At 38.3% G+C, this 26757-nt stretch overlaps 1 protein-coding gene and 1 pseudogene across 2 annotated transcripts; both read right to left on the bottom strand.

Moving 5' to 3' along the window:
* Positions 1-99: 99 nt before the first annotated feature.
* On the bottom strand, positions 100-14135 carry PERCC1 (proline and glutamate rich with coiled coil 1). Of its 2 annotated transcripts, none has more exons than XM_074197157.1 (2): positions 13952-14135; positions 100-1231 (listed from the first exon to the last, which is right to left on the bottom strand). In XM_074197157.1, the coding sequence occupies exons 1-2, from the start codon at positions 14123-14125 to the stop codon at positions 338-340; spliced, it is 1068 nt and encodes a 355-aa protein (XP_074053258.1). In that variant the 5' UTR covers positions 14126-14135; the 3' UTR covers positions 100-337. The 2 variants fall into 2 exon arrangements, with proteins under 2 accessions (XP_074053258.1, XP_074053259.1); XM_074197158.1 differs by having other exon boundaries at positions 13999-14080.
* Positions 14136-25876: 11741 nt separating this feature from the next.
* On the bottom strand, positions 25877-26709 carry LOC141494819 (small ribosomal subunit protein uS2 pseudogene; annotated as a pseudogene).
* Between the last annotated feature and the right edge of the window lie 48 nt (positions 26710-26757).

The raw sequence follows: 26757 nt of genomic DNA, 5'->3' as shown, positions 1-26757 counted from the left end.
AGTGTGGAAAATGGTACAAGTTAAGACTAGTGGACCCCTAGGACCCAGCTGAGAACCAGGCATCAGGGAGAATTAGTTATAAACACCTTTCTGGCAATAGGATACATAACTCATTGAAGTTTGGGACTCAATTTTAATGAATGAGGTTAGGAGATGAAAGTGTTAATCATAGCAGAGAGGGAGAGGAGGGGGTTTTTCCTATTTTGGATCTTGCTCAGGTTTTTGGTTTTTGGGGGGATAACCTAACTCAACCTAACTGGACCTGATTCTTTCAGTGCCTGGTCCAGAAGGGAAGCCTGGCCTCTAAGCCCCTTCTCTGAGAGGGCAAAGCAGGGGTTTATGCCTCCTCTAATTGATCCATCTCCAGGGTATGTCTGCCCAGCTCCCGGCCTCCCACACTGTGGAGCTCCTGGACCACATCTGATGTCCAGTTGGCAAGCAGGTCACTAAAGTCAGGTGTGTTGGTGTTGAGCAGGCATAAGGAGCTGGGAGCTGGCTCCTTCCAGAAGGACTGTGGCAGCTTCCTTTTGTGCATTGGGGTGATGTGACCATACTTCTTTTCAAGCCTCAGCCTCCTGCTGTCAGACACCCTCTGCCTAGCATATTGACACAGACCATATTCAAAAAGCTCAACCAGAGGCCCCAACTTCTGAGACCTATCTCTGCTGGAGATGAGCCTGGCCTGGCAATCTAAGCCCCTGGGGAGACCCACAATGTCAGTGTCCTCATCCTCCTGGTCTCCACTCTGGACAATTTGCATCAAATCTGCATAGTAGAGCTCCCTAGCAGATTTGCCAGGTGGGCGGCTGTCCTCATAAATGTTGCAGGCATCTGGGTCATCATCTTTTGTCTTCTGGCCAAAGTACTTCTGGATATCACAGCTGATGAGCTCAGAGAAGCGAAGGAGTTGCAAAGTCATCTCAGTGCTATTTGGACTTGGCTTGATAGGACCTTTCACCAACTCTTGGTCCAAACTCTGGCATCCTGGACTACTACTGCCTGCCAGCTCCAGGTCCTCCATCTGTTTTTCCCCATCTTCCTCCTCTTCACCATCTTCTTCCTCTTCATCCTCAGAGGTTTCAGGGAAGTCTGGGTCTCGGTGATCAGTAGTAGGCAAGAATGGTTGATGGAAGGGGGCCTGCAGTCTAAAGTCACATAAATTTCTGATCACTCCAGCAGCCATCTCCTCTCTTGAGGCTAGGAGCCTTCCAAGGAAGCAGATGTTATCTGACTGGTAAGAGAAGGCAGGGGAAGAAAAATAGACAGAGGCTGAGTTTGACAATGTCTTATTGGAGAAACTCAGCTGAGTTTTGCCCTACCTCTGCATCTTTATTCAGGCAGTTTCCCCCCAGAATACTCTCCCCTTCATTTCTGTCCATTAATTCAACCCATCCTTCAAAGCCTAGTTCAAATGATAACCTCTCTATGTTCAGAAACAAGATGTTTGATTCATTTTGGACTCCCCCCCTCCCCAATGACATCACTCTCTTCTCCTTGCTCCCCTTCCCCACCTTGCTCATGGTAATTACTGATCTCATGGTTTCAATTCAACACACACTTGCAGAGTATAGAGACACTGAAAGAGACAAACTTTATTTTTATTTCTTAAAGTCCTTTGCTGTCATAGAGCTTTCAGCATGGCAAGGGATATCAAAACAAACACATTTTTACAAAACAAAAACTAAACAAGAAAGCATATGCTTATATGCTAATATAAGGAGAAGATCAGAGGAAGGAAAGATTGCATTGACCATGGGGTGGCTAGGTGATGCAAGGCAAAAAAAACTAGTTGGGTTTTTTTTAGGTTTTTGTTTTTTGGGGGTTTTTTGCAAGGCAATGGGGTTAAGCGGTTTGTCCAAGGCCACACAGCCAGGTAATTCTTAAGTGTCTGAGGCTGGATTTGAACTCAGGTACTCCTGACTCCAGGGCCAGTGCTCTATCCACTACACCACTAGCCGCCCCCAAGACAAAAAAAAAAACTTAAAAAAAAAAGATTGCATTGACTTGAATGATCAGGGAAATCTTCCTAAAGGAGGTGGGATTTGAATTGGGCACTAGTGGATGAGAAAGATGAAAGAAGGGAAGGGGGCAGCTAGGTGATCCAGTAGATAGAGCACGAGCCCTGGAGTCAGGAAAACCTGAATTCAAATCCGACCTCAGACACTTAATAAATACCTAGCTGTGTGACCTTGAGCAAGTCACTTAACCCCATTTCCTTGCAAAACCCATAAAAGGAAAAAAAGGGGAAGGTATGAACCTTCTAATCTAGAGATAAAATCTGGGGTACAAAGTCAGAATTAAGGATGACTTATTGGGAAATGGTAATAAAACTAATAAGGGATTCATACTGGGAAATAGTAGGAGATAAGATAAATTAAAGATTGTGAGCCCTAGGCTGAGAAGTTTATCCTATGGGTAGAGGAGAGCCTGCTAGGATTATCAGGTTAGGCAATGACATGATACATGAAAGCATTGTTTTTGAAGATTACTCTGCTATTTACACAGGATGGATGGTGTGAGGAAAGTTGTGAGGCAGTTTAATGATCTTTCACAGGAATTTCAGGTTCTTAGTCTAAAAGAAACCTTAGATATCATCTGAAATGAGTAAAAGAGGTTTGAACACATATAGTTTGTAGTAGAAATGTTAAACTCAACAGGGAAACGGGGAGAGAGGGGTGTAGGGAAAAGGAAGAATGATTTGGAGCCTAGTCACAAGAAAACAAACTTTCTGATCCTGAAGGAGGAATTATATAGAGTAGGGGAAACGGAAAGAAAAGAACTTGGATTGTTGTTCAGTTGTGTCTGATTCTTAGTGACCCTGTTTTCTTGGCAAAGATACAGTGCTTTGCCATTTTGTTCTCCAGCTCATTTTATAGATAAGGAAATTGAGGCAAGCTGGGTTAAGTGACTTGCCCAGGGTTGAACAAATAATAATTGACTGAGATAGACTTGAACTCAGAAAGATGAGTCTTCCTAACTCCAGCCCCAATACAAGAATAGCAACCTTGTAGAGAAAAATAAACTTTGAAAAACTTCTAATTAAAATTCTAATCAATGTCATGAACAACCTTGTCTCTAGAGCATCTATGATATCTCTTACCTGCCTCCTGACCAGTAATAGATTTGAGATGCATTTTTGGATAGAGTCACTATGTGTTTTCATTTTGCTTAATTATGCTCATTTGTCACAAGAGTTTTTTCCCTTTCAGATTTTACATGAGATGTGAAGGTTGAGTAAAAGGTGTCAACAATTGTAATAAAAAAGGAGGAACATTTTATATATATATATATATATATATATATATATATATATATATATGTATATATATATATATGTTTATATACACATATACATGTATATGTATACATATATATATTTTTAAAGCATACAGAGGGGGAAGCTAGGTGGTTCAATGGATAGAGCACTGGCCTGGAAGTCAGGAGGACCTGAGTTCAAATCCCACCTTAGACAATAATTGCCTAGCTGTGTGGCCTTGGGCAAGCCACTTAACCTCATTGTCTTGCAAAAAAAAAAAATACAGAAACTAACAAAATTCAGAAGGAAGCAGAGACAGGAAACTTTGAAATAAAAATTTGTTACATTTTTAAAAAACATGAAATAGAAATTCATATCTTTGTGTAAAACCTTCCTTTTAGATTCTTCTGTGTATAAGGAAATACTTAATTGTTCACATTCAAATGAGTTCAGATTTAAAATGCTTTTAAAGTTTAAAAAATTCGTAAAAATGTGATCTTCTAGTCCATCCCTTTATTTTATAGCAGAATATTCTATAAAGTTGTGTATTAATTGGCAAATTATTTAACTTCTCAACCTCAGTTTCCTCAATTGCAAAATGAATACACCTGAAGCTGTCATGCAGTCAGCCTTGGATTCTGGAGGACCTGAATTCAAACCTGACCTCAGACACTAGTTGTGTGTCTTTGGGAAAGTCACTTAACCCTGATTTCCTTTCATCCAAGGCCATCTCCAATCATCCTGATTCATATCTGATCACTGATCCCAGATGACTCTGGAGGAGAAAATAAGTGATTAGTGACTTAGCACAGCAGTCCCCTCACTCAAATCCAATTTGCTTGTTGTGGCAGTCACTCTCTGATATCTTCTAGAACAAAGGACAAGCATGAAAGTTTCTATCAAATTTTAGAGGATTCTACCTATTCATTATTTTTTTGAATGTTTTTATTGTTTTTTGAATTTTATAATTTCCCCTCAATCTTGCTTCCCTCCCCCACCCCCACAGAAGGCAGTCTGATAGTCTTTATATTGTTTCCATGCTATACATTGATCAATATTGAATGTGTTGAGAGAGAAATCATATCCTCAAGGAAAAAATAAAATACAAGAAATAGCAAAATTATATAATAACTTTTTTAAAATTAAAGGTAATAGTCTTTGGTCTTTGTTTAAATTTCACAATTCTTTATTTGGATACAGATCTACCTATTCATTATTAAAGAAATAAGGAAAAAACTGTAAGGGTAGGTAGCTGACTGATCTTAAGAAACAAGATTGGAAGAAGTAAAGGTGGTTGTGCCTCTGACTGAGAGAAAGATAGTACCACTAAAAAATGGGTAGATCAGTAAAAGGGGTTGCTACAGGGAGAAGGTGAAAAGTCCAATTTATTAAACAGAGACATCTAAGAAGCAAGAGAAAACATAGACCTGGAACTTGTCTGAGAAGTTTTGTTTTGTTTTATGTAACTGTATTTACTTATTGCAAGGGAGGCTTCTGTTGGGGAAAGGAAGCCATTAGGAAATGACAGTTATATTAAAAAGAAAAGAGAATCAATAAAACTTTTTTTAAATTCAGAGACATATGTGTGATGCTTAACATACAAAAAAGAATATGGCCCCTGCCCTCTAGGCATTTAGAACATGAATCCAATTACTCACTGTCAAGAGGAATGGGGAGGGATGGGAGAAAGGGAGAAAAATGTGTAATGTTTTCAAACCTTGTGGAAAAAATTAACTTTCTTTGCATGTAGTTGGAAAAATAATTTCTTTTAAAAAGGGAAAAAAAATTATATGAAGAGAATGTAATCTGTCCTTGGGCCTGAGCTATTTAGCATTTTTTTAAACTCAATAATTCTGGTTGAATTATTGGCTGAATATAAATGAATATGAATTATTTAAGGGAAGGGACCTCTTTCTTTTGTGTCCTTAGCATCTATGACAGAATACCTGCTGTGAAACAGGTGCTTAACAGAGCATGGATGGGTGGTTGAATGAATGGATAAAAAACTTTTAAGATTAGAGGGAAAGACAGAAAGAGACAGAGATTTTATAGTCACCTGTCATCTGTCTTCTTGAGTGTTTGGGAGCATCCCCTTTACCACATAATAATGGTTTTATAGCATTAAAATATGTGACTTTTATGGCCCTTCAATAAAGAGAGTCTCTGTGACATCTGCCCAGGATTAAAGGGGCACTGAAGAAGCTTTGAGAAGACTTTAATTTGACAATAAAGGACTTCCAACCATTCCTTTTTGTCAATGGAATATTTGCATATTAGGAGCAGTTCCTTGTCTGCCTTTGGGGAGTTCCTAAAATCTGAAAATTCCCCACAAAACCCCAAAGAGCTGAAAATATATCAGAAATCAGAAGCAGCAACTAGCTACCATTTCTAGGTTAATGATGGTTTAGTGAGACAAAATGGTTTAGAGCACTGGCCTTGGAGTCAGGAGTACCTGAATTCAAATCTGGCCTCAGACACTTAATAATTAACTAGTTGTGTGGCCTTGGGTAAGCCACTTAACCCCATTGCCTTGCCAAAAAAAAAAAAAAGAGCATTAACAATTAGGAGCATCAGGAAAGGCCTGGAGGAGGTATACTTAAGCCATATTCTATGAAGCATAAATGAGGGGAAGTTACATTCCAAACTTGTACAAAGGTATAAAGGAGAGAGATGGAATGTCATATATGGGGAACTGGATCCAGTTTTAATGGAAAGGAGAATTTGCAAAAGGAAAAGAAAAATGATCTAAACCTATAAAGGTGGATGGGAACCAAATTGTGAAGGGCTTTAAAATTAATTCTAAGGAATTTGCATTTTATCCTAGAGGTAATTAAAAATCTTTGATGATTTTTGAGTATCAAGATGACATAGGAATAATTATGCCCCATTTGTGGTTTTATTGGCAAGAGAAAAGAACTCCATTCCCACCTTCCAGGATGGTTATAAGAATAAGATTATTAAATCAGTGGAAAAGTACTCAAGCAAAGTCAATCTATTATGCTGACCAATATCATTTCGTAATTATTTCATTCATTTATTAGATCCAGATTCAAGTACCATCATCAAATTCCCAAATACTCCAAACACAGTTCAGATCCCAACTTGTACATTAATCTCTCTCTCTCTCTCTCTCTCTCTCTCTCTCTCTCTCTCTCGCTCTCTCTCTCTCTCTCTTTCTCTCTCTCTTTCTCTCCTATTTATTTACTTTTCCAAGTAGACATTGTGCTGTACAATATAACCTCTCAGTAGGTTGTAATCTTTCTGAGGGCAAACACTTGTTTTGTCATTTATTTTTGTATCCCAAGACCTGGCACCATGCCCTACACACAGCTGGTCCATAATAAAACCTGGCGAATTTCATTTAATGTGTGACACTGCTTTTACAGCCCACTGTCTCCCTGCACTTCTGCCTTGCAGTTTAGTCTAGTCTGGTTTCTCTAGATTCAGTGAATGACTATAGAAAGAGCATTGACTTTGTAATGAAGAGGCCTTCACATCCCACTTCTGACACTAACTGTGTGATCTTATCTAAGTCACTTCTTGGGGTTGGATTATATCTAAGATTATATAAGTATAAAAATTATGTAAGTAATAAATTCTGGTTGATAACTCTAGAGAGCTAGAAGGCATCAATGTTTTAGGTACCCCTGAATGCATGGGAGTTAGGTCTTGTTGGATTCACAGGGCAAGATAGGATTATGGGAGTCAGTCAATTACTCAAAAACTCTCCAAAACCCAAGTATAGTCACATTTTAATTATATAGAATCCAAACTGTCAATGAACAGTAAGAACTAGAATGTTAGAGCCTATTCTACAGTCTATTCTTCCAAGAACCAGAGATAAAATAACAATAAAACAATATGCAAATAAAAAGATCAATATAATACTTTAAAAAAGAGAAACTCCTGGTATATATCTTAGGGCCCATGCAAATTCAGCCCATGTCAGTTTTACTAGGCATTGAGAATTGATATTCACTACACAAAATAGTAAAATTCATTTGGAGAAACAAAAAGAAAACAAAAGATGTAAAAAGTATGATGGAAGGGAGCATAGGACATCCAATCCTCAATATAAAGTAATATTAAAACTACTTGATATTGTAGCGAACTGAGTCAAATTTTTAACAATATAAATCATTTCCTCAGTTGAAGGAATTAAAACTATCTATTAGTCATATTGAAAAATGCTCCAAATCATTATTAATTAGAAAAATGCAAATTAAAACAACTCTGAGGTACCACCTCCCATTTATCAGATCGACTAATATGACAAAAAAAGGAAAATGATAAGTGTTGGAGAGGATGTGGGAAAACTGGGACACTAATAAATTGTTGGTAGAATTGTGAACTGATCCAATCATTCTGAGCAATTTGGAACTATGCCCAAAGGGCTATAGAACTGCATATCCTTTGATCTAGCAATTCCACCACTAGATCTGTATTCTAAAGAGGTCATTAAAAGGAGGAAAAGACCCATATTTATGAAAAAATATTTTAGCAGCTCTTTGTGGTGGAAAAGAATTGGAAATTGAGGGGATGCCTATCAATTGAGGAATGGCTGAATAAATTGTGGTGTATGATTATGATGGAATATTATTGTTCTGTAAGAACCATGACTACAGAAAAGCCTAGAAAGTCTTACATGAACTGATGCTGATTGAAGTGAGCAAAACCAGAACACTGTATACATTAATGGCAACATTATGTGATGATCAACTGTGATGGACTCAGCTCCTCTCAGCAGATCAATGATCAAAGAAAATTCTAAGGGACTTGTGATGGAAAATGCCATCCACATCCAGAGAACTCTGAAGTCTGAATGCAGCCCAAGACATACTATTTACACTTTTAAAAATTTTTGTTTTTTTCTTCTCATGGTGTTTTCCCATTTTGTTCTGATTCTTCTTTCACAGCATTTTTTTTTGTTTTTGCAAGGCAGTGGGGTTAAGTGACTTGCCCAAGGTCACACAGCTAGGTAAATTTTTAAGTGTCTGAGGTCAGATTTGAACTCAGGTCCTCCTGACTCCAGGGCCAGTGCTCTATCCCCTGCACCATCTAGCTGCCCCCACAACATTTCTAATATAAAATATATATTTAATATGGTTGTACCTATATCAGATTACTCAATGACCTGGGGGCGGGGGAAGAGAAGGGAGGGAGGTAGAAAAATGTGGAACTCAAAAATCTTATAAAAACACAAATGTTGAATCAAAAAAAAAACCTAAAAAGAATGTTGAATGCTATCTCTACATATAATTGGAAAAAAATAAAATTAAAAAAAACTTTGATATTGGTTAAAAAATAGAAAAGTAGATCAGTGGAACTGATGAAACAAGGAAGAATGATAATTAACAACCCAACATTCAAAAAAATGCAGGTCTCAAAAGACCTGCAAACTGCCAACATCCAGATGAAGAACAGTCTCCATGTCACTAGATAATAATAGAAATGTAAATCAAAACAACTCAAGTTTTACCTCAGATCCAGCAAGTTGGTGAACATTATAAAAGGTCAGTAAAGACTGTCACACTACTGGAGTTATAAATTGATTCAGTATCCAAGAAAACCTAGAAAAATATAAGCTGAGAAACTAAAATGTCTGTTTCTTTTGACCCAGAGATTTCAATGCTGAACATGTACCCCAAACAGGTCAATGATGAAATAAAAGATAACATATGTACCAAAATGTTTATGACTCCACTTTTTGTAGTAATAAAAAACTAGAAACAAGATGATACGCAAATGGCTAGGTAACTTGGCACATGAATATAAGGGAATGCTATAAGAAACAGCAGATATAATGAATATAGAGAAATATGAAAAGAAATAAACTGATGTAAATCAAAGTAAGAAAAATGGCATACACAATGACTATAACAATATAAATTGAAAGATCAAAATGATCAAATTAGAATATTATTAAATTATAATGACTAAGCTTGGTTCTAAAGAGGAGGTAAGAAGGCACCTTTTATCCTTCTTTGTAGAAGTGAGGGAATTATAGGTGTCAGAATATGTTGCTGAATTGATTAGTTTACTGAACTGTTTCCCCCCCTCATTCTTTTTTTTAGGATTTTTTTTTTTTTTTGCAAGGCAAATGGGGTTAAGTAGCTTGCCCAAAGTCACACAGCTAGGTAATTATTAAGTGTCTGAGGTCACATTTGAACTCAGGTCCTCCTGACTCCAGGACCAGTGCTTTATCCATTGTGCCACCTAGCCCCCCCCCATTCTTGAAAGAGGAGGTAGGGAGATCTGGAAAAATGTGGGTGATGTAAAAATGAATGCATCAATAAAAATTATTTTAAAAAATTAATGCCCATAAAATTATCCCTGAAATTTATAGTTATCTAAAGTGTCTTTGAAAACCTCAATCAACTTCCAATGGTAGAATTTGCTTTTAAAATGAAAATTAAAAGGAAAGCAGTTTCTTCTTCCTTTTGTCCCCTCTAGCTTGACACCCACCTCAGCTAGAGTGTGCAAGAGAAATTGTCTGCTGTTATCTACAGGCTTATATCTTTCCAAAGGATGAACAGAAAGCTTAAACACTGCATCTGGGAGGGTTTAAGCCCCTTCAGAGTCATCAGGAATCAGCTGCTTCCCAAAGCTATCTTTGAATAGTTACATAAAACCATGGCAAAGATGCTCTGGGATGGGATGAGTGCAGCAATAGCATACTAGTTGTGGAGTCTAAAGGTCTGGACTCAAGTCCAGTCTCTACCACTTATTATATTATTAGTCAAGCTCCTTCTTTCTCCCTACAATTTTCTCTTCTACAAAATGTGAGGGATAGGATAGGGGAACTCTTAGGGTTCTTGTGGCTCCTTGAATCTGTGAAGCTAAGATGGTTCCAGACTGGAGTGAAGAGACGCTTCAGCATTTGATCAATAGCTAAGCATGGAGCAGATTTCAAAACATTTAAACTCTGAAAGCACTCAAATCTCTATGCTCATTGTGAGAGTAAATAGGAGCTCCAAACTCACCTTCCCCTCTTTGGAAAATTCTATGGTACACAGCCTATATAGCCAGGGCAATTGGCATTTTCTTCTATGAGTCAGAGTATTGAAAAGGGTGATGTATATCTTGGTTCCAAGACTTATTAACTTGGGTGATTCTGGGACTCAGTTTCCTCACCTTTAAGTTAGGATAACACTACTTGCACTATACACTTTGTAGGATTTCCCAAAATGGGAGATTTTTATCACCCTTTTAAAATAGCTTATTATTTTTATAGTTCAGAGTCAAATGAGTTTCCCAAGATCCTCCTAGAGAACCAGAGCACCTTTCTTTTGTTCTTGCTCATGTCCTTCCTGAGTTAAAGTTCTTCTATTCTCATCATGGCCTGAAAGGGAGGGGAGTTAGGGTTAGAGGTATTGTTTCCACTTGGCTGACAAACTGAGGAACCCCATCCAAATTTGTAGGAAAATACCCCTACCATCTTTTGTATATTTTATGCCTTATACCTTGCCTTCTTTTTGTCTTAGAACTATGCCAAACATTTGTCTAATCTGCTTGATCATGAATTAAAAACTAGATTGAGGGTCCCGGTCTTTTGCCTCCCAGTCTTACAAACTTTGTGTTCATCCCAGTTGCTTCCCAGTGAACTAGCCAGTGAAAGAAGTATTCTGCTTCCCCTTCCCCTCCTCCCCAAACCCCTTACCCCTGCCTAGGCAGCACGCAGTGGGAGGAAAGGAGGACAAAAAGGGAGATAGACCTGAGGAACAACTAGAATAGGATTAGCCCCTGAAGCCAAATGGATTTGTTGGTTCTCTCTGTCCTTCCTTCAGACTGAATTTGGAGCAAGGTAGAGCTCTCCATTCCAGAAGCAAGCAATACAAGAATTATATGGTAGAATTTTCAGGTGATGTTTAAGACTTATTTAAATAAGTGATAACTAGGGGATACAATGGATTCAACATTGGAGCTGGAATCAGGAAGACCCAAGTTCAAAGCCTGTCTTACTAGCAGTGTAACACTGGACAAGTTACTTAACCTTGCCTGCCTCACTTTGCTCATCTGTAAAATGAATATAATAATAGCACCACTTCTCAGATTGGTTTAAGTATAAAATGAGAAAATATTTATAAATTGTTCTGTGAAACTTTAAGTGCTGTTTATTATCTAGATCTACACTGGCTTTTATTATCATTTCTGAAAGCTTTCAAAACCTCTCATGTCTCGAGGTTTTGAGTTCTTTTTAAAAATGAAATACACAACATACATACACACACACACTCACATACATATGATTGACAAAATATAATTAAAACTCGTGGAACAAAAAATAAAAGATAAAACATATTTAAAAATTTTACATATATACAACCTAAGATGCATCTTAAGAATCATTTATGAAACTGCCTTTCAGACCTCATAGCCTACACATTCAAAACGACTTTTAAAAATCTATTGTTATATGGAAATTTTTATTACTTGGGTTTAAATGAAAAAGGAAACCTTGAAATGACCCTGAAATAGCACATTATATTTCATTCTTTTCATAGAATCCTATCAGCGTCTTAAGAGATTTTATAGGGGCAGCTAGGTGGTACAGTGGATAGAGCACTGGCCCTGGAGTCAGGAGTACTTGAGTTCAAATCCAGCCTCAGACACTTAATAATTACCTAGCTGTGTGGCCTTGGGCAAGCCATTTAACCCCATTTCCCTGCAAAAGAAACTAAAAAAAAATTTTATAATACTTTTTATATTAGGAGTTCTTAACTGGGGGTCCATAGATTCAGGGTCTATATGAACTTAGTTGGGGGAAAAATTACATATTTATTTCCGTGTATTTGGTTCCCTTTGTAATTTTATTTATGCAGTGATTCTGAAAGGAGGTGATTCCAAAAGGAGTTCATGACACAAGAAAAATTAAGAACCTCTGTCTTATATCAAGTTTCTTTGGTGATCATTCAATATAAAAGAATTTGGAGGATTTAGAGCTATTTAATCTAGAGAAGAAAAGATTGAGGAGATATCATTACATTCTTCAAGTATCTGAAGGGTTTTGATGAGGAAGGGAGTTAAGACTTCTACTTATTTGGGTGGCTAGGTGGCGCAGTGGATAGAGCACTGGCCCTGGATTCAGGAGTACCTCGGTTCAAATCCAACCTCAGACACTTAATTTCCTAGCTGTGTGGCTTTGGGCAAGCTACTTAACCCCATTGCCTTGCAAAAACTAAAAAACAAAACAAAAAAAGACTTCTACTTTGCCCTAGAAGACAAAACTGAGACCAATGGGGGAAACTACAGTTAAGCAGATTTCTATTCAATACAAAGAAAAATTGCTAACAATTTAAATTGTCCAAAGTTGAAGTAAGCTTCCTCAGGAAGAAATGAGTTCTTCATTACTGGCTTTCTCCAAGCAAAGGATACATAACCATTTGTCAGTGAAATTGAAAAGGAGATCCTTGTTTTTAGGAAAGGGGTGAACTTTTGAGATCTCTTCTGAGAGTCTATGGTTTGTTGATTCTAGCTCTTGATGAATTAAGAAGAATGGCTCATATCTGGGCAATCTCCTTCAAGCCTCAACTCTGGCAGCAAGAAGTACTGAGGACTGGGAATACAGAACTAGGACTGCAATTACCTATGCCCTTGGAAAGAATAGGATGAGTGAGTCTGATGAGGACATCAATAGTGGGTTAACCTAGGACTAACTTCCAGGCACAAATCATCAATGGTTGATTTTTATGAGCTGCTATATGGTCATTAGTGAATTTCCATTCCCTGAGTAGGTTTATAGCCATACTCAAGCAACCGCTAGGTGTCTTGTGGAATAGCTCTTCTTAGAGAGGAAAGATTTATAATTCTTTGTGCCTTGTCTCATATCTCAAAAATTCCTTTGCCCCACCTTAGTTTGAGGGAATATGGCCCAGTGAGGTCCTGATTAGGGAATAGGATGCTTTCATATTTTTTTGGAAAGTCTGTCAATCTATTCAAGTCCACCTATCTCCCAAATACTTCCCCACCCCCTGCCCCCCAAATTCTGCTGTCCAGAAATAGAAGTGATTCCAGCACTATGATGCTTTGATTAATAACTAATAGAGACTAAGGAAGACATGAGCAAGGATTTAAGATTTCAATTGAAAGGAATTTTAGAAATAGTAGGATCATAAATTTAAAGCTGGAAAAGTTCAAATCTCTCAGTTTTGTACATGTGGACTTTGAGTTATCCAAGAGTAGTGGGTAGTAAGAGCCAAAATTTGAACCCAGGTCTTCTGACTTAAAGTCCAGGGCTCTTTGCACTATAAAATACTGATCCCACCACCCTGAGTCAAACCCTTCTGCCCTGTTTTATAGATTCAGAATCTGAGACCCAAAGAGGGGAAGTTATTTGTCCAAGATCACATAGAAAGTTACAAATCCTCTGGTTCCAAGTATATTCTCTATTTCAAGTCTCCTTGGAAGCTATGCAGAGAAAAGACAGTTTCTCCCTAAACACTGCATATACATTTGTCCTTATTCCTGAGTAAAGAGAGGTCTTTATATATGCATAGGGTAAGAGAAAGAAAGAGAGAGGGAGATGCCTGCCTGCCCTCCTCCTTCCCCCTTCAGCTCCACAATGTAGGTACACAATATCATAAACAATTTCCAATCTCATGCTACTGGAGTTGGATGTCAGGGGATCTCATTGCTTAGCATAGAATGAACAATACTAATATTTTTCAAGGCCTAGGAGGAAGTGAAATGGCTCACCTTCCATTCCCATCCCTCTTCTTTCTGGGGCCCTTGGGAACTCTTACCTTCAGGGATCAGGCAAGGCTTCCCCAGGTCTTCCTCTGATTGCAGCAGCCCTCCACCTGTGGCTGAAGTATTTATAGTCGGCTCCAGCGCTAGCGGCTGACAAATATTTGGTGGCTGTATTGTCATAGTAGACTTGGCAAACAGAGCCTGAGTTTGCTTTGGCGCCCAGCAACCAGGGAACACTACAGCAAAGAAACCCGTGTGGGCGGAAGATAGGGTTCACCTTAATGGTTGGCCTGCCAGGGGACCTTTGAGTGTTGTCCCTGTCCCGCCGCCTGTTAAAACTCTAGCTCCAGCTGCCCCGGCTGCCTGGCACACTTGTCCCGAGGGCCCTTATCTCCCTCTCTGATTGGAACCTGAATCAAGCTTGGTCAAATAGGTGTAAAATTAAATTTCATGCTATTTTGACTCCTGGAGTAGGCCTCCTCCAAAGGACATAAGCTTATCCAGGCTCTCTGTGTAAACAGACAGACAGAGCTTCTTGGGCTCTGGACCAAACTAGCCAGGGACAAAAAAATGGGAGCTTTGCCTCTCTTGCATCCCAGAGACACTTGTCTAACTCTGGACCCCCCAGGACATACCTCCTTCCCCACCTCGAATCTCTTAGATTGAAGAGTAAGGAAGCCCTCCCTCCCAACTATCCTGCCCTAATTCACCACCAACCCCATAGGGGCTTCCCTAGATTTAAAGGACTGGTTTCTTGGACTGAAGCATTGAAGAACATGAGTGATAATAACATTTTTTCCTGTTCTGGAGCTCAGGGTCCATGGAAGTAGACTGACCATATCGAAGTGTACTCCTCTTCATTCATTCTTGAAATTTCACGATCATTATTATTATTATTATTATCTTTATCATTATTGCTGAGCTGCACATTAATCCAGGCTCTTTGCCTTCCTAATTCCTACACCTTTTTGTTCTGAGTGTTCATAGGATTTGAGGAATCCAAGGAACCTTAGAGATCATCTGATCCAATCTCATTTTACAGATGAGGAAACTGAGGCCCAAGATGGTGAAAGACACATCCAAGATCACACTTAGTAAGTAATCCATCTCTTGATTCGAAATCCCATGTTTTTTTCAGGTATTTAATGACAATTCTTCCCCACATTTGGGCCTGAAGGCAACTTGGGCACAGCAACCTAAAGCTTCAAATGTGCCGGGGGAACTCCATTATGACTAGATCTTTTGAATATATATTCAATACTGAAGTATAAAATATTGCATTGTACTCTAGTACACAAAACTATCCCAGACCCCAGTCAATCAGCAAGTATTTATTTGTTTAAGCACTGTGCTAGGCACTGGAGATAAGGAAGCAAGAATGAAATAGTCCTTGTTTTTTTTTTTGATTTGTAACCTCTGAGTTGTTCCTTCCCCCCCCCCAAATTAATTAAATTTTAAATAAATTTTTCCAGCTACATGTAAAAATAATTTTCAACAATCAATTTTGGTAAGGTCATGAATTCCATATTTTTCTTCCTTCCTCTCTTCCCTCCCACCTCCCCTAGACAGAGAGTAATCTATTCTAGGTTTTGCATGTATAACTATGTTAAACCTATTTCCATATTAATCATTAATAAATTAATCATGAAAGAAGAATCAGAAAGAAAAGGAAAAAAGTCACAAAAATAAAATAGCATAAATTTTAAAAATTGAAGATAGTAAGCTTTGGTTGGTATTCAGACTCCATAATTCCTTCTCTGGATGTGAATGGTATTTTCCATCACTAGTCCTTTAGAATTGTCTTTGATGATTGTACTGCTGAGAAGAGCAAATCCATCATAGTTATCATTTTACATTGTTGCTGTTAATGTGTACTATGTTCTTCTGCTTCTGCTCAATTCATTCAGCAGCAGTTCATGAACATCTTTCCAGGCTTTTCTGAAGTCTGTCCACTCATGATTTGTAACAGAACAATAGTATTTCATCACATTCATATACCACTATGTGTTCAGCCATTTCCCAATTGATGAGCTTCCCTCATCCTAAGGAGGGCAAGAGAAGAGGTACTATATTCCAGTCATGTGGTAACCTCTGAAAAGCACTGAACCAGGTGATAGAATGTCATATCTAAGGAACAGCAAGAGAATCAGTTTAAATAGAGAGAAGAGACTGAAAGAGAATAATGTATAATAAAACTAAAAAGGTAAATTGGAATTAGGTTGTGAAGGACCCTGAATGTCAAATAGATCAATTAATATTTTGTCTGAGGGGGGTAAAAGGGAACTCCTGGAGTTCTTGAATAGGGAAGTGGCATGGTCAGATTTGTGATTTGGGAATCTTATTTAGCAGTTATATTGAAGATGGAGTGGAGAGAGATTTAAGGCATGGAGACTAAGACACTGTTAGAATAATTAAATCAAAAGGTAATGAGGATTTAATTGAAGGTAGTGGTCATGTGAGTATAGAGAAAGAGATATTTGTGAATAATAGGTTATAGGGGCAGAATCAACCAATCCTTGTCAACTGATTGGACCTGTGGGATCTGGTAGAGTGAGGAGTAGATGATGACTCTAAAGTTGCAAACTCAAGTAACTGGAAGGATGGAGGTTTGGAAGTTCAGAAGAGGGATAGATATTGGGAGAAATAAAGTTAATGAATTGTTTTTAAAATGTTAAGATGAAGATGACTAAAACATATTCAATTCAAAATATCCAAAAGGAAGTTGGTTGTGCTAGACTGGAGTTCGAGAGAAAGACTAAGGAGGGATATATACATCTGATAGCAGAGAAGAATTCTGAGAACTTGAAATGATGAGGGAAAGCATTCTAAACTATCTCTATACAACAATGACCAAATGCTATTTGAAAGCTTAGGTGGTACAGCGAATGGAATGCTATACTTGGAGCCTTAGATTTGAGTTCAATTTCAGACTTAAACACTCACTAGCTATATGAACCTGGGCAAGTCACTTAGCCTCTGTTCCTTAATTGTAAAATAGGAATAATAATAACACCTATCTCCCAGAGTTGTAAGGATAAAATGATATAATATTTGTAAGGCATTTAGCACAATGCCTCACACACAGTAGGTACTTTATAACGTTTTGTTCCCTTCATTCCTTTTTTCCTGTTCTTTCTGCTTCATCTACATAGCCCTCCCTCCTGATCCTATTCTAAAGAAAAGCAATACATACACTAACAGCAGTTAGAGCAATTAAATTTACCTACCTAGAAATATTAAACCAAACTACTTAAATAGAAATTAGAAAAGTAACTTTCTTTATGAGTTGACCATTACATTACAGAACAGATTAAACTTTGGAATCATCCTCTGTTCAATTTGGAAAAAAAGAGGAGAGGGAATGAAAAGTATGGTATCTATTCTCCAAAAGGGAAGGTCAAGAACTAGCATCCCATTCTAGCCACTGAAAATAGGAGTTGTAACATCCAGAACTCCGACAATGGCTCCATAGTCTATTGCCACTGATGATCTTGGTAGTGGCCCCAGTGAAGCTAAAACTCAATACTCAGCTCCCTAATCTCTAGTTTCCTGCTCCAACTGCCATCCTATTTCCTTATTAGCTTGAATTGGGTCATCACTACTCTTACTACTACACTATTGTTGCCCCAGTCAGCAGCTCCACTGACTCAACAGCCAATGAGGGGATGACTTCGTTATTTCAAAGAGCCCATTTCCTTTAGCAGTGAACCACCACTTGACCAGGGGCAGCCAAAGCCCTGAACATTCCTCCTTGTCAGTAGAAAACTATCTCAAAAGCCAGTAATTTACCAATTAAGCACAGATCCTTGTGCTTAACAATTGTGCATGACTATAGTATTGGTACTACCTGGGCTTGTAGATCTCAAATGAAGTCTCACCATTTTAAATTTGGAATATATTGACTAGGACCAGATTTTTAAAATAATTTATTCTGCTTGCTCTATTTGAGCAAACTTAATTTGACAGAACCACAACATGCTTCAGCAGAAAAAGCACTGAATTTGGAAACAGATGGCATGAGTTCAAAGCCTGATTCTTCTGCTTGCTATCTGTGTGTGATATTGGGTAAATCATGAAGTCCCTTTTGGTCTCAGTTTCCTTACCTACCTGTAAAATGTAGTTGAATTAAATGACTTTTAAAGCCCCCAACTAGGTGACACATGAATAGAGTGTCTGGCTTGAAGACAAGAAGACTCTTTTTGTGAGTTCAAATCTATCTTTAGATACTAGTTGTGTGATCCTGGGCAAGTCATTTAGCTTTCTTTGCCTCAGTATCCTCATCTGTAAAATGAGCTTGAAAAAGAAATGGCAAATAAGTCCAGTATCTTTACCAAGAAAACCCCAAATGGGGTAAAAGCAAAAGGCAGTCATGATTGAACAACAATAAAATCTGTTCCAACTCTGAATCTATGGATCCTCTTCCATAAAACTACTCCCCACTGCTCCACTCCTGAAAGCCATGTTCTGCTATAGACAGATCAGTACTAGTCAGAGAGGAGATACTTGCTAATGATACCTTGCCACTGGTGGTCCAACCCTTCCTTGATCATATTTTTTTTTGTTTTTTTTTGCAAGGCAATGGAGTTAAGTGACTTGCCCAAGGTCACATAGTATCAAGTGTCTGAAACCTGATTTGAATTCAGATTTTCCTGACTCTGAGGCCAGTGCTCTATCCACTGCACCAGCTAGCTGTCTTTGATTATCTCAGTTTAATGCACCTTGACTCAATTCAAATTAATTGTTTATTATCTTCAAGCATGAAAGTAGAACCAGAGTGGAAGTAATAAGTGGACAATTTTGACTTAAATCTGTGATTGACACTTCACCTCCCTTCAACTACTATATCCAATCAGTTGTCAAACCCACCATTTCTTGCTTCACAACATTCCTCCCCTTGGTCCCTTTCTTTCTGCTATGCAGTTAACACTATATTCAGGCTCATATCACTTCTTACTTAACTACTGGGATAGACTCCTAACTGTTCTCCATGATTCTAGTTTCTTCCCTCTAATCCAATATCCTAACAACTGTTCAATTGTTGGTCCTAAAGCACAAGTTTGGCCAAGTCATCCACCTGCTGAAGAAGTCTCAGTGACTCTCTAATGTATCTAGGAACAAATATAAACTCCTCTTTTTGGCAGTGAAGAGAGCATTGGTCTTGGTGTCAGGAGGATGGGAGTTTGTATCCAGCCTCAGATACTTGATACTCATTAGCTGTGTCACATTCAGTGTCATCTCCAGTCGTCCTGATTCGTATCTGGCCACTGGACCCAGAAGGCTCTGGAGGAGAAAATGAGGCCAGTGAATTAGCACAACAGCTCTTCACTCAAATCCAATTCATGTGCTTGTCAAGGTCTTCTTCAGGAATGAAGGACAAACATCATCATCATCATCATCATCTTTCCTTTGTATATATTTAAATTTCATAACTATGTATACATTTTGTCTACCCCTGTAGAATGTACCCTCCTTGACAGCAGGGGATGTTTGTCTTTATCACTGTATTTCCAGTACCTAAAATCATACTTGACACATATTAGGTGCTTACTTAATAAATGCTTGGGGAATAAAGGTATTGGTGTTTCCCTGGGTTCCAAAGGGTTCAGGTCTTTGAAACCTCTGTGACAGCTCCCTCTACTGTCCACCAAGAGAATATGTAAGACCTTTTGTCCTTGTCCTGGACTAAGCAAGATTGCCTTTGGAATGCAAGGAGACACAGGTTGCCATTCCTTTTTGGGGGATAACTATAATGTTTATGTTTACATTAAGCCAAAATCTACTTCGCTATATCTTCCATCTGATGTTCTTGGTTGTTACCCTTCTAGAGCCAAGCAAAGAAAGTTTATTTTCTCTTTCATATAGCAGCCCTTAAAATATCTGAAAATAATAAACCCATATCCTTTTTTTTTTTTTTTTTAGGTTTTTGCGAGGCAAGTGGGATTAAGTGGCTTGCCCAAGGCCACACAGATAGGTAATTATTAAGTGTCTGAGACCGGATTTGAACCCAGGGCCCAGGACTCCAAGGCCAGTGCTTTATCCACTATACCACCTAGCTGCCCCCAACCCACATCCTTCTAAAGCCCACACTAGTGTTTCAGTCTTAACTTCTCTTGTTCATTCGATTTTTTTTTGCTATTTGTTCCTTCAATTGATTCTTATATCGAATTATCTCTCAAAGGTTAGAATAAGTGTAAGGAAAGTTAACCAATTTAATGAGTTTTTCCAATTAATCTAAGTAGAAAACTGTATATTAGCCTCTATTTTTGAGGTATCTGGGGACATTTCTCCTAGAATTGTGAACATGGTCATTGGTGCTTTGCTGATTTGACCCAAGGAACCTTTGATGAATGGCTGTCCAAAATTCAAGAGAATTGATTTTTGTCAGAAGAGTTGCATCTCCCTAAAAATCTATGAAAGTAACTAGAAGATCAGCTCAATATTTCTCTCTCCTTCCCACTTGGATTTTGAAAAAAACAGATTAGAATATTGCAAAAAGGAGTTGCATGGGGGGGGAGTTGAAAGAAAAGGAGGCCATAGTCAAATACAGTTCCCTCTCATCAAGAATAGATGATAGTGACTTTTAGTATAGGTACATGTCAAAGATAGTAATGTGTCTTAAGAGAGATCCTAAGATTGGACTTTTCAAGCTCAAGAGATGGTGGCAATCAGGACTTGAATAGAATCTCTGGAAACACATGGAAGAAACACACAATTATATGCCCACTTATTTGAAACAATTAGTACATGAATAATATTTGTAAATCCCCCTGTGTTGGGGAAGGGAGATTTTAATTCCCTAACAATGTGATCCTAGAATCTAACCTTTTATTCAGAGAAAGAGATTTCCTAGGAAACACCTGGTGGATAATCTCAAATATGAAACCTCAAGATTGAACCTTCTAGAGAGAGAAGGGAATTTCATCATAGAATGTTTTATTTGGAGGAAACAGCATGGTGAAGAGGACCATCTGAATAGTTTCTGTACAGCATGCTTCTTAGAAGGTAAAGCCAATGAATTACTTAGATACTGTAGTTGGTTAGTTGATGGTTATCCTTCATTCTAGAAAGACCAATATGGCATCACTGTGTAAAGGGTCAAGGTACAGTGTGTTTGACTGTGGCTGATCAGACCAATATGAGCTCAGAAAGCTCTACCACAGATCTGTACAAATAGTACATGTGAACATTTGAAGTAGCGATATCTCTAAAGTTGCTCATCTCAATTCTTTTGCACTATTGCAATTCTGCTTTGCTTATAGGTATAGCATCTTCTTTGATGCAGGCACACCATCCTAGGCAGTCATGTAAGAGTGTCTCCCATTTCTCCCAATTGATTCTGAAATTCTTCAAAGAGACTTTGAGAGTATCTTTGCATCATTTCTTCTGACCTTTGTGTGAGTTCTCCATAAAATAATCTTTTAAGAAACCATACATTTGGTGTTCAAATAATGTGCCCAGTCCATAAGATTTGGGATCCTTGCATTAGAATTTGAATGCCTGGCAGTTTAGCTTGTGAAAGGAGCTCAGTGTCTGGTATTTTATTTTGCCAGGTGATCTTCAGAATCTTCCTAAGACACTTCAAATGGAAGCAATACTTTCCTGGCAGGTTCTACTGGTATACTGTCCAGGATTCACAGCATACAACAATGAGGTCAGCTCTAGGCTCTGTAAACCTTCAGTTTTGTAGACAGTCTAATACCTCTTCTCTCCCATACTTTCCTTCAGAGCCTCCAAAATGCTGAGCTAGCTCTGGCAATATGTGTGTCAACCTCATCATCTATGTGTACTTGCCCCAAAAGTATAAATGAACTTAATCTACAATATTACAAAATTTCTCCATTCACTATAACTAATGGTTTCACATATGGTTGGTGTGGTGCTGGCTGGTAGAGAATGTCTGTTTTCTTGTTGCTAATTATTAGAACAAAGTTACCATGAGCAGCAGAAAATCAGTTCATACTTTGTTGCATCTCAGCCTCAGAGGTTGCGTTGAGTACATAATCAATTGTGAACAAAAAAGTCAAACACCTACTCTCCCTCCTCTTTGGTCCTGGCTTGTACCTTTTCACGCTAAGTAATATCATCAGGGTGGTAGTTATTTGAATGCCATTTTTGTCCTCATTGAAGAGTTTGACAGGTTATCTAAGGACAATTCTTATTAAACATTTTTGTAACCATTTTGTAAATAGAGTGTGAAATCTTCAAGTCTATAAACCAACAATAAACCCCCCCAGGTTGTGAAATATTTAAATGATAGGTGTTAACTCTTGGAAAAAAATCTCAAGATATTGGATCATATGACCCAGTGAAAGAATGACTAATGAGTTTTCAATAGGACAATTGTAATTTAATATATTTTAGGAAAAAAATCAAACTCCTTATGGAAAGATGAGTTCTGAGCTTCCAATTAAGACTCAAGGGGAAAAAAAGCAGTCTTTGCTCAGGAAGAATTCACTGTCTAATTGGGATAGTGAAATTCAAATCCATAGAATAATTAGAGAGAAAGTCATAATGAAAAGGGAGAGTGTAAAGTTCTCAAAAGATAACTTGGGTGATATAATCTCTGAGTACATTTAGCTTACACATCTATAGAGTTTACAATTGAGAAAGAACTTTCCTTACACCAGATCTGTGAGGCAGTTAGTAAAAGTATGATTATCCCAATTTTACAGATGAGAAAACTTGAGACTTGGTCTGTCACAGATCTAATTAGTAGTTAGAGCCTGATACTAGACCTCAGATCATTCTGATTCTAAGTCCAGTGCCTCTACACTCCCATTTGTCTCATGCTGTTTAAACTGTTATAGTTCATATTTATGTAATCCTTTAAGGTTTTCAAAATGCTTTATATAGATTATTTTGTTTGATTCTTAAAACAACTCTTTGAGATAGATGTTATGATTATTCACATTTTATATTTTAGAGAATTGAGACTTGAGGAGGTTGTGATTTTTCTCAGGGTCAGGTTCATACAGCTATAAGAAATAAGATCCTTCAATTCCAAATCCAGCTCTCTAATCCATTATATAGGATTATGAGCCGAGTTGTGTTGGAATTAGCTCAAACTAGCTCTCCAGAGATGATTGTTAAATTTTCAATGTGAATGTTCATACTTCAGAAATTAACAAATTCTACACTGATTTATTGATTTGTTGATTGTCTATTGAATTGATTTATTGTTGGTTGATTGTCTAGATTTAAGGAACTTATGGAGAAAATATTAAGAATACAGATTTTCTTATTTTTCTAGGAAGCCAGTTGTTAAACATTTATAAGTCAACCAGTCCAAACTGAAAAATGTGGGCTTCATGGAATGGTAAATAGGTTCAGGTTACTGAACCATACTTTCTAAAGAGGAAGAGTATAAAAAAACTTTGTTATTGTAGAGACCTAACCCCAACCAGGAGTGAAGTGTCTGTGGCTAATAATGCAAGATTAGTAGACAGAGCATCTGTCTCAGCATATGCTTCTGTTAGATAGCCTCTTATCCCTTGCATTTCTAATTAAAAAAAATAAAATAAAACAAAAGCCTGGCTTTCCATGCTATCAAAGCTCTGCCTTATCAGCCCATCAAGTAAAGAATAGAGAATTAGATTGGCTGCTGGTCTGGGGCTGCTACTGTGTCCCTCTTGAAAAAGGCCTCATGGGACAGTTCTCCTCACACCTCTTATTGATCTTCCTGTAGGAAAATCAATAGCTCCAATATGTCAGCTCTCAAGTGGAGCGACAATAAATTACACCCACCATTAAGCACACAAGGACTGCTGCTGCCTCTTCCACCTCCCCATTAGATGAACATTAGGCCTTTCAGTGAAATCTCTGTATGTTTTGAGATAATGAAAAGCTAGGTGTTGCTTAATTCTCTGCTCATGAAGGGAAAGGAGCCAGGGCAAGGAAAGGAACTGTCACAAAAACCTTGGTCCTAGTGAAGCTATTTCTCTCCTATTCCCCACAGGGTGTCTCCTGCCATATATTTCAAAGAGGAATGAGAAGTAAGGATAAAGATAGATATAGAGCTTTTCAAGTTGTATGTTTGTTACAGAATCATAGAATTGGAGAATTGAAAGGCAACTCAGCAACAATCTAGTCCACTTGGTATCTTAAAGGAATACTCTACCGTCTCCCCCCACCCCCAAAAAGTAATCATCTAACCTGTGCTTGAAGACTTCATGAGAAATCACCCATTACTTCCCAAGACAGTCCATCCTATGCTTGAGTAGCTCTAATTATTCAGTTTTTTGCAATTTCCCATTATTGGGGACTCTGGAGTCAAACAAAATGAATCTAGTGCCTCCTCACATTAAAAACTTTCCTGTTCTTGTTCAGTTATTTCAATAGTATCCAACTGACTGTGACTCTGTTATGGGTTTTCTTGGTAGAGATTCTGAAATGGTTTTCCATTTCCTTCTCCAGTTCATTTTACAAATGAGGAAACTGAGACAAACAGGGTTAAGTGACCTGCCCAAAATCAAACATCTAGGAAGTGTCTGAGGCCAGATTTCAACTCAGAAAGATGTCTTCCTAACCCCAGTAGTCTAGACTTTACCACCTATCTGCCCCAGCCCTTCACATACTTAAAGCCAATTATTATGTTCCACCTGAATCTTCTACTCTCCAGGTGGCTTCTTCTTGAGAAGACTTTTCCTGATCACACATGAATTAGCAGACTGAAACCAGTTACAGCTAAATTCTGACCTTGGTCCTAGTGAAGCTATTTCAGTTTAAGGGTAAGCAGGAAGGAGGGCAGATCCCATCTTTGGTTCAGTGAGCTGATCCTTGAGGTTAAGAGTGATACCCTTTAGGGATTGCCCTGTCTTTTGCCAGCTGGAGAGAAAGGACAGCAGATTGTAGACACTGGTCCCTCTGCCCATGATCTGCTCATGAAGAGGTGGGACCTGAAACAAGGTAAGTTAGGTCCTTTTCTTTCCCTAGTTTTGTCTTCTAGAGTTTCTTAAACTCTTTCACATATTAGAGGCTCTCAAGCTGATCTTTACAGTTAGGAGAGAGGAAGGTCAGAGTGGGACAGCCTTTCTAAGGATTCCTTTCCCTAAAAGCTTTGTCATCTCAAGGTTCTCTAACTTTTCTAAGGATTAGAGACCAGATGAAGGAGTAGTGAGGGTGGGACTAGAGCAGTGCTGTGTTGGCAAATGTTTAATAACTGGTTCTCCAGGGAAAGGAAAAGAAAAAAATCTATGTCTTACACACTCACACACACTTTATAGTTTAAACTATATTATTAATATTTTTCTCCATTATTTTCTTAAGGCTGGGGATAGTCAACAAAATAATAAGCAAAGCCTTGATTTATAGCATTTGTGGATTTCCAAAGTATAAATGCTCACACTGAAAATTTACCAATATGCTCTCATGAAGCATTCTGAGGGATTCCCTCTTTACTCAACTTCTTGTCCCAAGTCACAGACCACTCCTGTGGAAAGGCCAATGCACTTGTATACCTGAGAGGTAAATTTTCAATAACCTAGCTGAAAAATCTCTAGAATAGGAGTAAAGAAACTTGTCTCTATTTTCTTTGCTATAAAGTGAAGAATTTGGACAAGTTGGGCTCTAAGATCCATTTCTGATATAATTTTGTGAGCCTATAAGATTTGCCTCCATCTCTACTCAATAATGATTTCAACAAGTGTTGAAATCTGTGACTCTCTATGGCCTTGGGCAAATCATGTACCTTCTCAGAAATCTCAGTTTCCTCCTCTATAAAATGGAGAAGTTAGTCTTTTGTCTTACTGCTACTCATATGCCCAAAAAGTTAAATATAGAAAGCAATATTCATTAGAATGATAGACCTAAAGGGACTTTAGAAGTTTATGTAGTCTCACATACATTTTATTTTATTTCATTTTTTTTGTTAAGAAACCAATGTTTATTTTCCATCAGCATTTTTCCAACACTATTAGAACATCTGGGTAAAACTTAGGACCACTCTGTGGTAGTTCCCACCCATTCAGTGGCCTGAGCAGTAGGAGCTACGGACCAGTCCTCAGTAGCTGGCTGAGCACTCTAGTCTTCAGTAGGAAACTGATGAATGGGCATAGATGGCACCTGGACACCCTCAGACCAATCAGCCACCTCTGGCTGAGCAGCAGTGAATTCTGGGGCAGGTGCAGGCCATTCACCCTGAAATTCCTCCTTTGTCACTGCCTTCTCAGCTGCAGCCTGCGCTTCCTTTCCAATCTCCTCTGGATCTCTATAGAAGTAAAGATCAGGTGTGACCTCCCATGGGTGCTCACGGGAGATAGTACCATGCATCCGCAGGACTTCTTGGGCCAGTATCCACCACATCATACCCACTGAGTGAGCTAAGTTGTTGTTACATGAAATGGCAATGTTCACATAGGAAGTGGGGAGTCTGTGTTGCACAGTGAAATGGTTGGAAGGTTAAGATACGGGGATCAGTGACCACCAAAAGGTGAGGCTCCCTGAAAGCTGCCTGGATCTGGTTAGTGAAGGTGCCTGGGGTAAAGTGCCCAGCAATAGGTGTGGTGCCCGTGGCAGCAGCAAATTTCAGAACAGCTCTCTGGCCAGTGTTCCTGTATGAGAGGACACTAACATCAGCTAGATTTTTCAATGGCAACAATGGTACGAGCTGCCAGCAGAAGCTTTTCCCAAGTTCTCTTCAAATTAATGATATAGATGCCATCACTCTTCCTTCTGTAGATATACTATTCCATTTGGAAGTCCAAATTGGTGAGGAATTTGAGGACATCCTCCTCCTTCATCTGCAAGACATCTAGGGCTCTGAACATTGTGAAAGTTTCCTTTTAAAGTTACAACAGAAACCGTGAACAATGCTG

Source organism: Macrotis lagotis, chromosome 8, assembly GCF_037893015.1.
Source record: "Macrotis lagotis isolate mMagLag1 chromosome 8, bilby.v1.9.chrom.fasta, whole genome shotgun sequence".
Lineage (NCBI taxonomy): Eukaryota > Metazoa > Chordata > Mammalia > Peramelemorphia > Peramelidae > Macrotis > Macrotis lagotis.
Note: the sequence above shows the minus strand (reverse complement) of the source record. Positions and strands in the feature narration are given on the sequence as shown.

Coding starts and splice junctions, on each gene's coding strand:
- PERCC1 (XM_074197157.1), bottom strand. CDS start 14,125: ATGACAATACAGCCACCAAATATTTGTCAGCCGCTAGCGCTGGAGCCG. Junction 1,232..13,951: donor AAGAGGGATGGGAATGGAAG/GTGAGCCATTTC, acceptor TTCTCTTACCAG/TCAGATAACATCTGCTTCCT.